Source organism: Triticum aestivum, chromosome 6B (assembly GCF_018294505.1).
Source record: "Triticum aestivum cultivar Chinese Spring chromosome 6B, IWGSC CS RefSeq v2.1, whole genome shotgun sequence".
Lineage (NCBI taxonomy): Eukaryota > Viridiplantae > Streptophyta > Magnoliopsida > Poales > Poaceae > Triticum > Triticum aestivum.
Window position 1 is genome coordinate 225,296,522 of NC_057810.1, and position 12,320 is coordinate 225,308,841.

Here is a 12,320-nt window from a genome sequence, read left to right on the forward strand (position 1 = left end):
GAAAGAGTATGAGCACCGACGACTAGAATAGTGTGTGAACATGAATGTAAAGTCGGTGAGAAATACGTACTCCCCCAAGCTTAGACTTTTGGCCTAAGTTGGTCTAATGCCAAGGACCGCTGCTACTCTCCCCGGTGTACTAGGAGGTGTAAGCAGGATACCACTGGCTGGCCATCTCCGGGTCCCACTGGTAAGATGATGCACGATAAGGGTCCAGCGTAGGTTCCGGCTCAGGCTCAGGTTCTGGAGTGGATGCTTGGCCTCGATGAGCGTACACCACTTCCGGTGTGACAAGAAAATTATCTGCAATCAAATCAAACAACAGAGGCACAGACAAACTAATAGTCTCATTGTGTTTCTTATTGAATCTCAGGTTATACAAGAGCATCTTATCTTTGTTGTCAACAATGAACTCGTGTGCTACCATGCTCTTGTAATCTAAAATGTAAGGAGGCAATTTTGTCTCCTCTTTCTCATGGTGCCTAATAGGTATCTCAAAATGGCTAGCAAGACATGAAGCATAGATACCTCCAAAGATGGGGCCTTTTGTACGATTCATGCTTAGCCATTTAGCAATGGCGGCACCCATACTAAAACTATTATCTCCAAACAAGGCATGGTGAAGAATGATAATATCAGGAACATTGAAGTTTCCACTATTTCCACGACCAATCAAGCATCTACTAGCAAATATGGCAAAGTGACGTAAAACAGGATAGTGTATGCTAGAGATTCTCGCATCGGAACCCTTCTTTGGATCCCCTACAGTGATAGTGTTTAACAAAGCCATCCACATCTTTATGATGTGGTTCCTCTAATTTTCCCTCAAAGGGTATCCTACATACCACGCAAAAATTACATAAAGACATTTCCCTAAATTCATTGTATAAATGAAATGATACTGAAGGCGGTGACTTCTTAGGATAATAATAAAAGTTTTGCACGAAAGTATTGGTGAGTAAGAGATACTGATCGATCCGGTCATGGAGGAAATAGGTGAGGCCTGCATTCTCGATCAAAGAATAAAAGTCTTCATGAATTCCAGCTTCTTTCAAGAAATTATCGCATGGCCATTCACACGGCCGTACTTCCGCTATGCGAGGAAGAATGTACTTGGCTTTTTCCTTCTCTTTAGCTTGTTTTTCCCGGGAGCCTTGGCTAGAAGAGCCCCTCAAAAATCTCCTTAACATTTTCTGAAAATTTCTAAATTTTAGTAACTTCAAAATAAAAGTGAATAAAACTAAACAAGATTGATAGCAACTACTCCTACAAGTTCCTAGAGCCTATATCATGCATTAGAATTACTTGGGACCTCATAAATTTAACGTGCAAGCTCAAGAACATGGTCACCTATGCAGCAAAAATTTGCAATGAATAAAGCACTAGAACAAAAACTAATTGGACCAATGGAGGAGTCACATACCAAGCAACAATCTCCCAAAGCAGTTTTGTGAATGGAGCTTTGAGCAAGGAGATCGAAAATCGCAGCAAAATGAGCTAGAACTCGTGCTTGAGATGGATGGGGATTTTTTTGGGAAGAAGATGGAGTGTGTGGGTGCTGGCATAAGTGGAGGGGGGCCACCAGGGGCCCACGAGACAGGGGGCGCGCCCAGGGAAGGTGGGCGCGCCCTCCACTCTCGTGGCCTGGTGCTTGCCCCTCCTGCAGTGATTTCAGTGCCTAAAATCCTCAAATATTCCATAAAAAAATCATACTAAATTTGCAGGGCATTTGGAGCACTTTTATTTTCGGGATATTTTTTATTGCACGGATAATTCAGAAAACAGATGAATAATACTAATTTTGCTTTATTTATTCTAAATAACAGAAAGTAAAAATAGGGTACAAAAGGTTGTGCCTTCTAGTTTCATCCATCTCATGATCATCAAAATGAATCCACTAACAAGGTTGATCAAGTCTTGTTAACAAACTCATTCCGAATAACACGGAACCAGAGAAATTTTGAATAACTGTAGGTTACCTCAACGGGGATATGAACATCCCCTATAATAAGAATATCATACTTTTTCTTGACAGTAGGAAGAGGAAATTCAAAACCTCCAATAATGATAGTTGGACTTTTTCCAATAGAATTGATGCTATGAACTTGAGATTGTTTCCTCGGAAAGTGTACCGTATGCTCATTACCATTAACATGAAAAGTGACATTGCCTTTGTTGCAATCAATAATAGCCCCTGCAGTATTCAAAAAGGGTCTACCAGGGATAATTGACATACTATCATCCTCGGGAATATCAAGAATAACAAAATCCGTTAAGATAGTGACATTTGCAACCACAACAGGCACATTCTCACAAATACCGACAGGTATAGCAGTTGATTTATCAGCCATTTGCAAAGATATTTCAGTAGGTGTCAACTTATTCAATTCAAGTCTACGATATAAAGAGAGAGGCATAACACTAACACCGGCTCCAAGATCACATAAAGCAGATCTAACATAATTTCTTTTAATGGAGCATGGTATAGTTGGTACCCCCGGATCTCCAAGTTTCTTTGGTATTCCACCTTTAAAAGTGTAATTAGCAAGCATGGTGGAAATTTCAGCTTCTGGTATTTTTCTTTTGTTTGTAATGATATCCTTCATATACTTATCATAAGGATTTACTTTAAGCATATCAGTCAAGCGCATACGTAAGAAGATAGGTCTAATCATTTCAGCAAAGCGCTCAAAATCCTCATTATCCTTTGTCTTGGATGGTTTAGGAGGAAAGGGCATCGGTTTCTGAACCCATGGTTCTCTTTCTCTATCGTGCTTCCTAGCAACAAAATCTCTCTTACCATAACGTTGATTCTTTGATTGTGGGTTATCAAGATCAACAGCAGGTTCAATCTCTACTTCATTATTTTTGCTAGGTTGAGCATAAAGATGAATATTATCATTAACATTATCACTAGGTTCATGTTCATCACCTAATTGTGTTTCGGCATCAGAGATAGAAATATCATTGGTATTCTCAGGTGTGTCTACAGTAGGTTCACTAGAAGCATGCAAAGACCTATCGTTTTTCTTTTTCTTCTTTTTGGAAGAACTAGGTGCCTCTAAATTATTTCTCTGAGAATCTTGCTCGATTCTCTTAGGGTGGCCTTCAGTACAAAGGTTCCTGAGTCATTCTACCAGTTCTAGTAGCCACTCTAACAGCAAAGTCAGGTTTATTATTTAATTCATCGAGCAAATCATTTTGAGCTTTAAGTACTTTCTCAGCTTGAGTAGCAACCATAGAAGCATATTTGCTAATGAGTTTAAGTTCACCTTTAACTCTAGCCATATAATCACTCACATGTCCTATCTCGAAAGCATTATTCTTTAATTCTCTACCAACATAGGCATTAAAACTTTCTTGTCTAGCCATAAAGTCATCAAATTCATCTAAGCATGGGCTATGAAATTTAGTAGAGGGAATTTCAACTTTATCATATCTATAGAGAGAATTTACCTTTACTATCTGTGTCGGGTTATCAAGACAATGCGGTTCTTCAACAGGTGGTATATTAAGACCATGTATTTCTTCAATAGGTGGTAAATTCTTAACATCTTCAGCTTTAATACCTTTTTTCTTTCATTGATTTCTTTGCCTCTTGCATATCTTCAGGACTGAGAAATAGAACACCTCTCTTCTTCGGAGTAGGTTTAGGAATAGGCTCAGGAGCTTGCTCAATTGGTTCAGGAATTGCCTCAGGAAGAGTCCAATTATTTTCATTAGTCAACATATTATTCAATAGTAATTCAGCTTCGTCGACTGTTCTTTCCCTGAAAACACAACCAACACAACTATCCAAGTGGTCCTTGGAAGCATCGGTTAGTCCATTATAAAAGATATCAAGTATTTCATTTTTCTTAAGAGGATGATCAGGCAAAGCATTAAGTAATCGGAGAAGCCTCCCCCAAGCTTGTGGGAGACTCTCTTCTTTGATTTGCACAAAATTATATATTCCCCGCAAGGCAGCTTGTTTCTTATGAGCAGGGAAATATTTAGCAGAGAAGTAATAAATCATATCCTGGGGACTACGCACACAACCAGGAGCAAGAGAATTAAACCAAGTCTTAGCATCACCCTTTAATGAGAACGGAAATATCTTAAGGATATAATAGTAGCGAGACTTCTCATCATTAGTAAACAGGGTGGCTATATCATTCAACTTGGTAAGATGTGCCACAACAGTTTCAGATTCAAGGCCATAAAAAGGATCATATTCAACTAAAGTAATAATCTCATAATCAACAGAGAATTCATAATCCTTATTAGTAACACAAATAGGTGAAGTAGCAAAAGCAGGGTCAGGTTTCATTCTAGCATTAAGAGATTGCTGCTTCCATTTAGCTAGTAACTTTTTAAGATCATATCTATCTTTACAAGCAAAGATAGCTCTAGCAGCTTCCTCTTCCATAACATAACCCTCAGAAACAACAGGTAATTCATAAACAGGGGGAGAACTTTCATCATCACTATCATCAATAATAGCATCTTCAATAATTTCATTCTCTCTAACCCTAGCAAGTTGTTCATCAAGAAATTCACCTAATGGCAAGGTAGTATCACGCACAGAAGTAGTTCCATCATAAGTATCATGCATAGCAGAAGTGGCATCATCAATAACATGCGACATATCAGAATTCATAGCAGTAGCAGGTTTAGGTGTCGCAAGCTTACTAATAATAGAAGGAGAATCTAGTGCAGAGCTAGATGGCAGTTCCTTACCTCCCCTCGTAGCTGAGGGCAAAATCTTGGTTCTTTCATCTTTCAAGTTCCTCATAGTGATCAACAGATATAAATCCCAAGTGACTCAAAGAATAGAGCTATGCTCCCCAGCAACGGCGCCAGAAATTAGTCTTGATAACCCACAAGTGTAGGGGATGGCAACAACTTTCGAGGGTAAAGTATTGAACCCAAATTTATTGATTCGACACAAGGGGAGCCAAATAATATTATTGAGTATTAGCAGTTGAGTTGTCAGTTCAACCACACCTGGATAACTTAGTATCTGCAGCAAAGTATTTAGTAGCAAAGTAGTATGATAATAAAGGTAACAGTAGCAAAACTAATATTTTTGGGTTTTGTAGTGATTGTAACAATAGCAACGGAAAAGTAAATAAGCTAAACACAAGATGTGAAAAGCTCGTAGGCATTGGATCAGTGATGGATAATTATGTCGGATGCGATTCCTCATGTAATAGCTATAACATAGGGTGACACAGAACTAGCTCCAGTTCATCAATGTAATGTAGGCATGTATTCCGTATATAGTCATACGTGCTTATGGAAAAGAACTTGCATGACATCTTTTGTCCTACCCTCCCGTGGCAGCGGGGTCCTAACAGAAACTAAGGGATATTAAGGCCTCCTTTTAATAGAGAACCGGAACAAAGCATTAGCACATAGTGAATACATGAACTCCTCAAACTACGGTCATCACCGAGAAGTATCCCGATTATTGTCACTTCGGGGTTGTCGGATCATAACACATAATAGGTGACTATAGACTTGCAAGATAGGATCAAGAACACACATATATTCATGAAAACATAATAGGTTCAGATCTGAAATCATGGCACTCGGGCCCTAGTGACAAGCATTAAGCATAGCAAAGTCATAGCAACATCAATCTCAGAACATAGTGGATAATAGGGATCAAACCCTAACAAAACTAACTTGATTACATGGTAAATCTCATCCAACCCATCACCGTCCAGCAAGCCTACGATGGAATTACTCACGCACGGCGGTGAGCATCATGAAATTGGTGATGGAGGATGGTTGATGATGACGACCACGACGAATCCCCCTCTCCGGAGCCCCGAACGGACTCCAGATTAGCCCTCCCGAGAGAGATTAGGGCTTGGCAGTGGCTCCGTATCGTAAAACATGATGAAACTTCCTCTCTGATTTTTCTCTCCACGAAACGGAATATATGGAGTTGGAGTTGAGGTCGGTGGAGCGTCAGGGGGCCCACGAGACAGGGGGGAGCACCCAGGGGCGGTGGGCGCGCCCCCACCCTCGTGGACAGGGTGTGTCCCCCTGGTCTTGATTCTTTCGCCAGTATTTTTTATATTTTTCAAAAAGTGCCTCCGTGGATTTTCAGGTCATTCTGAGAAATTTTGTTTTTTACACATAAAACAACATCATGGCAGCTCTGCTGAAAACAGCGTCAGTCCGGGTTAGTTTCATTCAAATCATGCAATTTAGAGTCCAAAACAAGGGCAAAAGTGTTTGGAAAAGTAGATACGTTGGAGACGTATCATGCGGCAAGGGCATTATCAACTTTGTTACACCAGGGGGACTGTAGGAGAAAACAAAATAGCTAAAATTTAGCCCCATGAACTGACGATGCTCTCTATAAATGACACCCTCCTTCGACAGATCGAGCTCCATACTCTGCATGGCCTTGAGCACTTGTTGGCAGTCTGACTCGCATGCCCCACTCCGCTGCGGCCTTCAGCGCCGCTGCACAGGCCTCCACTTAAGCATGTTCTGTTGCGCCAATGTAATTTTTGGAAACAGATGTTCCATTTCAGAAAAAGAACAGGTGCCTCCTAAATATAGTGGTTACCATTTTCTGACATTTTCCCTTTTTTGAGAATGTTCTGACCTTTTCCTATTCAGGCAAAATGATTTTCTGGCCAGTCCGGTTTATTTCTCCATCTTATAATGGCAGGCCCAAGAGCACATTCCAAGCCCACACTCGAACAACCCAACAGAACTAAAATAAAAAACTCGAACAGCCCAACAAGCGCAACACAAATTCTCAAAAAAAAAAAAAAAAAAAAACAAGCGCAACACACCACCGCCCGGATCTTCTCCCCTCTCGCTCCCCGTTTCGCCCGAGCTCAGCGAGCGCCAGGACCAGCCGCCAGAGACCCTTTCTCCTCTTCGTTTCCGCGGCGCGCCAGATCTCGCACCCCTTCTCCGGCGGCCGGCGCGGTGAGCACTTTCTCCCCTTCCCCCGTTACCGCCCTCCGCGTACCACCCTTCGCCGCGCGGAAGGCCAGCTCCCGCCGGAGATCCCCCGCCAACATGCTCGTGGTGGGGCATCAATCCATTCGGCTTGTTGCGGGTTTGTTTGCTGCACGGTGGAGTAGCATATATTACCAAGAGCAGTTTATTTCCCGGAAATTTCGTTAGGTCCGCCCCTGGGTTAACTAGTGAAGACCTGGGAGTGTGAGATCGATGCGCTGATTGACACCTGATGAAGTTTTAGTTGAGGTGGTCTAGGAGGGCTTCATGTGCCTTGCCGTGGGTGACGGTTTTAGGTTTTAGGTTTTAGGGTGGGCGTCTGCTGCTCTCACCCCGCTGTCATTTGAAAGCATTTGCTTTAGCAGATAAATTGCCCTGTAGGTCTGGTTCACAATCTTTTGCCCGTGAGATTGAATGCGGCGATTCACTGGGTGAGCTGTAATGCTCTGGCTCATTGGGGGACCTCCTAACCAGAGATTGAATCCCCCAGTTCATCTACTTCTTCTATCAATCATGTCGGAGGACTGACCTCTCTTCTCATGGAATAGAGGAACTTATGCTGCTCGCCCTTGTCTTTTGCTGTGCGGAATTTCGGAACTGGGGGAAGCTAAAGTATGTAGGAGTATTTCTGTAGGCAATGTGAAAGGGTTTGGTGGAAAATAGCCTTCTTTTCTGGCAGCTGAGGTACGCTGAGCATTTAGTTCCAAGTCCAATATCTCTAAATCGTCGGTTAGGTTGCATCTAAGCTTAAGTAGTTACTATGATTTGTCCACTTCTGTTTAGCTGCTCTTATTTGACATACGACGCATATGCTTCTTCTTGCGCGCTAGGTTATTTATTAATTAAAAATGCATTTAGTTACGCAGGAGATTTCCATGGATCATGTTTAGTGTTAATTTCGTTTTTGTTCTTGTGCAGGGCAGCCAATCATTAGTTTCTTCTCCATCCCTTGCTATATTTTTGTGCCAATACCTAGCTGACAGTAGGATGAGTTTGTCTTCCATAGCAAGACGACTATGTTGTTCAAGACAGTCATCCACAAGTCGACTTTCAGTAGTTTTGGCTCGTCTGCACAGCACCGAGGCCGCAAAAGACGCTGGTGCTAAGAGGTACAAGTATCCTGAAGTCTATGACCCATATGGGCCTATGCCACCAGCATCAGAGAAGGTTGTGGGTCTAGCGGACCGCATTGCCGCTCTTCCTCCTGAGGAGATCAAGCAGATAGCTCCAGCTCTCCTTCTCAGGCTAAACCAGCCAGCACCACAGGCAATTTCTGGCCAGGGTTTTAGTATGGGTTCTCAAGGTGGTGCAGGGGCTGGTGCCGCAAAGTCTGAAGAGAAAAAGGCTGAGAAGTTGGTATTTGATGTCAAGTTGGAGAAATTTGAGGCTGCTGCAAAGATTAAGATTATCAAGGAGATCAGAACGTTTACCGATTTGGGGCTGAAGGATGCAAAGGAGCTGGTGGAGAAGGCCCCTGTCATTCTGAAGCAGTCACTCACGAAGGAGGAAGCGGAAGCAATCATCGCAAAGATCAAGGCAGCTGGTGGTGTTGCTGTGATGGAGTAAAGGATCAAATTCCAGACATTGCAATCCTTATTTCTTTCTTCTGATTTTGTTAGCATGATGGAGCATTCGAGGTCTGAGAATCTCTATACTTTTGGAGGAAATGGTTTACTTGTGACAGGTAACGAAAGGGAGATGCGAACTAGATATTTAGTTGCTATGTTGGCGTTCTAGAATAAGACTTTCTTTCAGTATCACATATCTTTCCTGACGGAACACTGTTGATACTGGAACTGGGTGAAAGAAATGTCGACGCTGTTTTTTATGAATGTGATGCTGATGCCTTTTGTTTGTCTTGGATGTATGTATTGTGAATCATTTTGGATTTTGCTACAGATCAAATGCCAAATTTTTTAGCATGGCAAATGGAATGCCCAAGATGGCAAATTATGTTGTTGCGAGGATGTCAATTTTCTTTGCCAAACATTCCCGATCATTTTAAATCACGTCCTTTTGGTGTTTGATTTGAAACGGCTTGCAATTTATTTGCCGAACCTGTAATTAGAAGTAAATGATCCATATAGGTCACGTCCTGTTTTGCTTTGCTTGAAAACTACCAGGAAGTTTCTTATAGCATATCCTCATTCAGCCTAGTGAATTGAAGTTCCTTTTGAATAAGCTATCAGTTTCATATAAACGAATCCATTTCGCCCGTACATGAAAGTAAAAGAAGATGAATGTCCCAGCCTCAGTCCGTCTTCCATGCATGAAGAAAGAAGCTGTAATCCGCCGGGTCACCGGGAATGCCTCTCCCGCTCTCCAACCCGGCCTCGTCGCTGTCGACCTCCGGCGGAGCACCCGGCTTGAAGGCGAAGACCGCCTGGGAGCCCGGGCCGGCGAAGATCCAGTCGTGCACGTCCCAGAGCACCTGCACCGGCGACTGGTCGACGAGCACCGTCTGGTTGCCCCGGAACTTCCACTGAAGGTTCTTGACCTGCACCAGGGCGCGGCCGTCCACCGTGATCGCCATTTCTGGTTCCCTTGGCCCGGCTAGCGAGGCCTCGATGACAATGTCGTGATCTTTCCTGCTGTTGTCGAGCCACGCCCGCGCCACGAAGCTTCGCCTGCCGAAGACGGTCTCCCGGCGGCACAACGGCACGGCGTCCTCCAGCGACGGCCGGCACTTGCTCCGCTTGTACGCGTCCTTCTTGAGGTCGCCGAGCGTGAGCACCACCTGCTCCTGGCTCACCAGCGCGACGAAGTAGCCGCTAGCCGGCTCCGGGCTGCTCGCCGGGAACTTGGCCGACCGGAGGTCCCAGAAGATGTCCAGGCGGTGGCCGTCGAGGAAGAAGCTCTTGAGACCCTTCTTGCTCCAGAACGGCCACGGCTTCAGCTCCACCTTGAGGCTGAGCGTTCCGTCGTCGGCCCCGCCGCCGGCGCCGTCGCCGTGGCGATCGATAGTGATGGTGAAGGACTGGTTGATGATGTTCTTGTTCCAGACGGCGGTGACGAGGTGCTCGGTGCCGTTGATCCTGACGAGGTACACCGTCATCGTGGAGCACTGCGCCGTCGCCGAGGACGACGACGCCACCTTTCCCGTGATCGAGTCGTCGGAGGCCGTGGCCCCATGGACGCCGCCGCGCTGCTCGTTCCTGGACGGCTCGCAGGATTTGGAACGCTTGTGCATCTCGCCGAAACAGATCAGATCAGATCGCGCCCCCTCTCCCTACGCTAGCTAGGACAAGAGGAAACACATCGGCGTGGAACGCGCCGCTTGTCGCGTCAACAGCAATGGCGGTCGATCAAGAAGAAGTAAGCTCCGCCATGCTCGATCGTCATGGGCTGCATGATCGTCAAAGACCAAATTATAAACAAAGAGAAATAATAATAATCAAGGGGACAACGAAATACCAAAAATCGGCGATTGATTCTTATGGGCTGCATGCAAGAGCGATAAGGGCATCGTAAATCGAACAACACAAGAACAGAAATGTTCGTACGTGCCTTGGCGTTTGCAGTCGGATGCGTGCACCTATCTGGTCTCGAGAACATCAATCGTGCGAGGAAAAATGGAAACTCCGGCTTGGGCGGAGGCGATGGAGAAAGGGGGTTGACGGGAACGAAGAATAATTGGACGGTTTTGCCCAAAAAGATTTTGACGGCCAACGATCGCGCGTCGTTGTCAGCTGGGCACTATTTATATGGTGGTGGTGGTATGCACTAGGTGCGCCATGAAAATAGAACAGGGAGAGAACACGAGCTAAGAAATGGTCGGTGCCCATGTAGCCATGCAGAGGGAGTGAGAGCCCCTTCTTCTGTGAGTGTCATTTGGGAAGTGGTATGGAGTTGAACAATCTTCTGTTCTCGAAACGGGAACAATCTTCTTCTGCACCATGAGGCCAACAACAAAACATAGTGTTTCCCTGCAATAAACAGAAAACATAAAGTATTGTATGTGATTGTTTGGCGTCGTGATAGATGATGCCAAAATCGTATCTTCATGGGTTATTGATAAAAACACCGGCCCACCGCGCCCACGTCCGCCCACGTCCGCTCACGTCCATTTGGATCGCTATTGACAAAAACGCCGGCCCAACGCGCCGACCCATTCCCAAAATCCGTCCGCATCGCGTCCGCGAGGACCCATTTCCAGCCCAAAATTGTGCCTGAAATGCATCGACGCAGATGCACCGCGCGTCCCTTCGATGTCCGCCGCGGTCCCACTTGTCGGCCGCGTAACCACCACCCACGTCTTATTAAATGCCAGCACCTACCTCGGGGCCCGCCTGACAGCGTGTGGAAGGTCCGCATGCTCGTTCTTTTTAATGGAAGCGTGCGGCGGGCCGGCCTCATCCACTTCCAACACCCGTCCACATCTGGCCACGCGGTGCTCCCTCGCCGGCGACCAGGAACCCTAGCAAGCCCAAACCACCATGGGGTTTTTCAATGGCAAGGGGAGAGGGAAGCTGACCCCGGTGCGAGCTCTTCCCGCGGCTCGCCGGGGCGAGCTCTTCTGTTGCCGCCTCCTAGACGCGGCTCGCCACCGGAGCGGCAACGTCTGTACATACCAGTCAACCAGGCGCGGTGGCACTGGCAGTACTGTCGGCCACTGCAGTATTCGGATTTCAACCCGCCTCACGACTGGAATCTGGATCCGCAGCGGATCCCTATTCCGACAATGTCACGCACGCCGCGGGCGCACGCCGAGGAGGTTCGCCGGCGTCGCGAGGCCCTCACTCCGGAGCAGCGGTAGATGCGTGCCTACGCGTCAGACTCCCCAAAATGGGAGCGATGGTTCTCGCTAGAGCACGAGGAGGAGCGCCGCCAGGGCGTCCATGTCAACCATGTCGTTCCTCCGCCGCTGCCACCCTCGAGCTAGTCCCGCAGCACGCGCGGAGGCGAGAAGGATCGAGGAGGAGGCCCAATGGGATGGGATGGAGAGCGTCCACACCCCGCTCTTCGACCCGCCTCCGCCACCGCCGCCGCTGCCCACCGTCGAGCCCAAGGGGGAGTCGGAGCCCATGCCGACGCGGAAGGGCTCGCTGCCTCCACCCACTTGGCCGGAGGAGTTCTTCACATGGACCGGCGAGTTTTGTGAGTGGGTGAGCGCGCCTTCGGTACACTACGCCGCGACGCCGGAGGAGGAGGCCTCCCACCTTGAGCGCTGGAAGGCGCACTGGCTCACCCAGAGGAGGTTGACGGCGAGCGGCAGATGCTTTGGGAGCAGCAGCTGCGCCGCGACGCGGAGGCACTGTTGCTTGAGGAGGAGGAGGAGCGTGCCAGGCGAGCCTAAATGTCAGTGCCCCAACAGACGCCGGAGGAGGCTGCCCTGGCAGCGTATCAAG

General features: G+C 46.6%; 2 protein-coding genes across 3 annotated transcripts; one reads left to right on the forward strand and one right to left on the reverse strand.

Moving 5' to 3' along the window:
* The first annotated feature begins 6,784 nt into the window (after window positions 1–6,784).
* On the forward strand, window positions 6,785–8,828 carry LOC123136688 (50S ribosomal protein L7/L12). Of its 2 annotated transcripts, none has more exons than XM_044556158.1 (2): window positions 6,785–6,939; window positions 7,891–8,828. In XM_044556158.1, exon 2 carries the CDS (start codon window positions 7,960–7,962, stop codon window positions 8,536–8,538), a length of 579 nt encoding a protein of 192 aa, XP_044412093.1. In that variant the 5' UTR covers window positions 6,785–6,939; window positions 7,891–7,959; the 3' UTR covers window positions 8,539–8,828. The 2 variants fall into 2 exon arrangements, with proteins under 2 accessions (XP_044412093.1, XP_044412094.1); XM_044556159.1 differs by having other exon boundaries at window positions 7,896–8,828.
* Window positions 8,829–9,066: 238 nt separating this feature from the next.
* LOC123136686 (uncharacterized) lies at window positions 9,067–10,651 on the reverse strand. Its single transcript, XM_044556157.1, has 2 exons — window positions 10,480–10,651; window positions 9,067–10,317 (listed from the first exon to the last, which is right to left on the reverse strand). Exon 2 carries the CDS (start codon window positions 10,160–10,162, stop codon window positions 9,224–9,226), a length of 939 nt encoding a protein of 312 aa, XP_044412092.1. The 5' UTR covers window positions 10,163–10,317; window positions 10,480–10,651; the 3' UTR covers window positions 9,067–9,223.
* Between the last annotated feature and the right edge of the window lie 1,669 nt (window positions 10,652–12,320).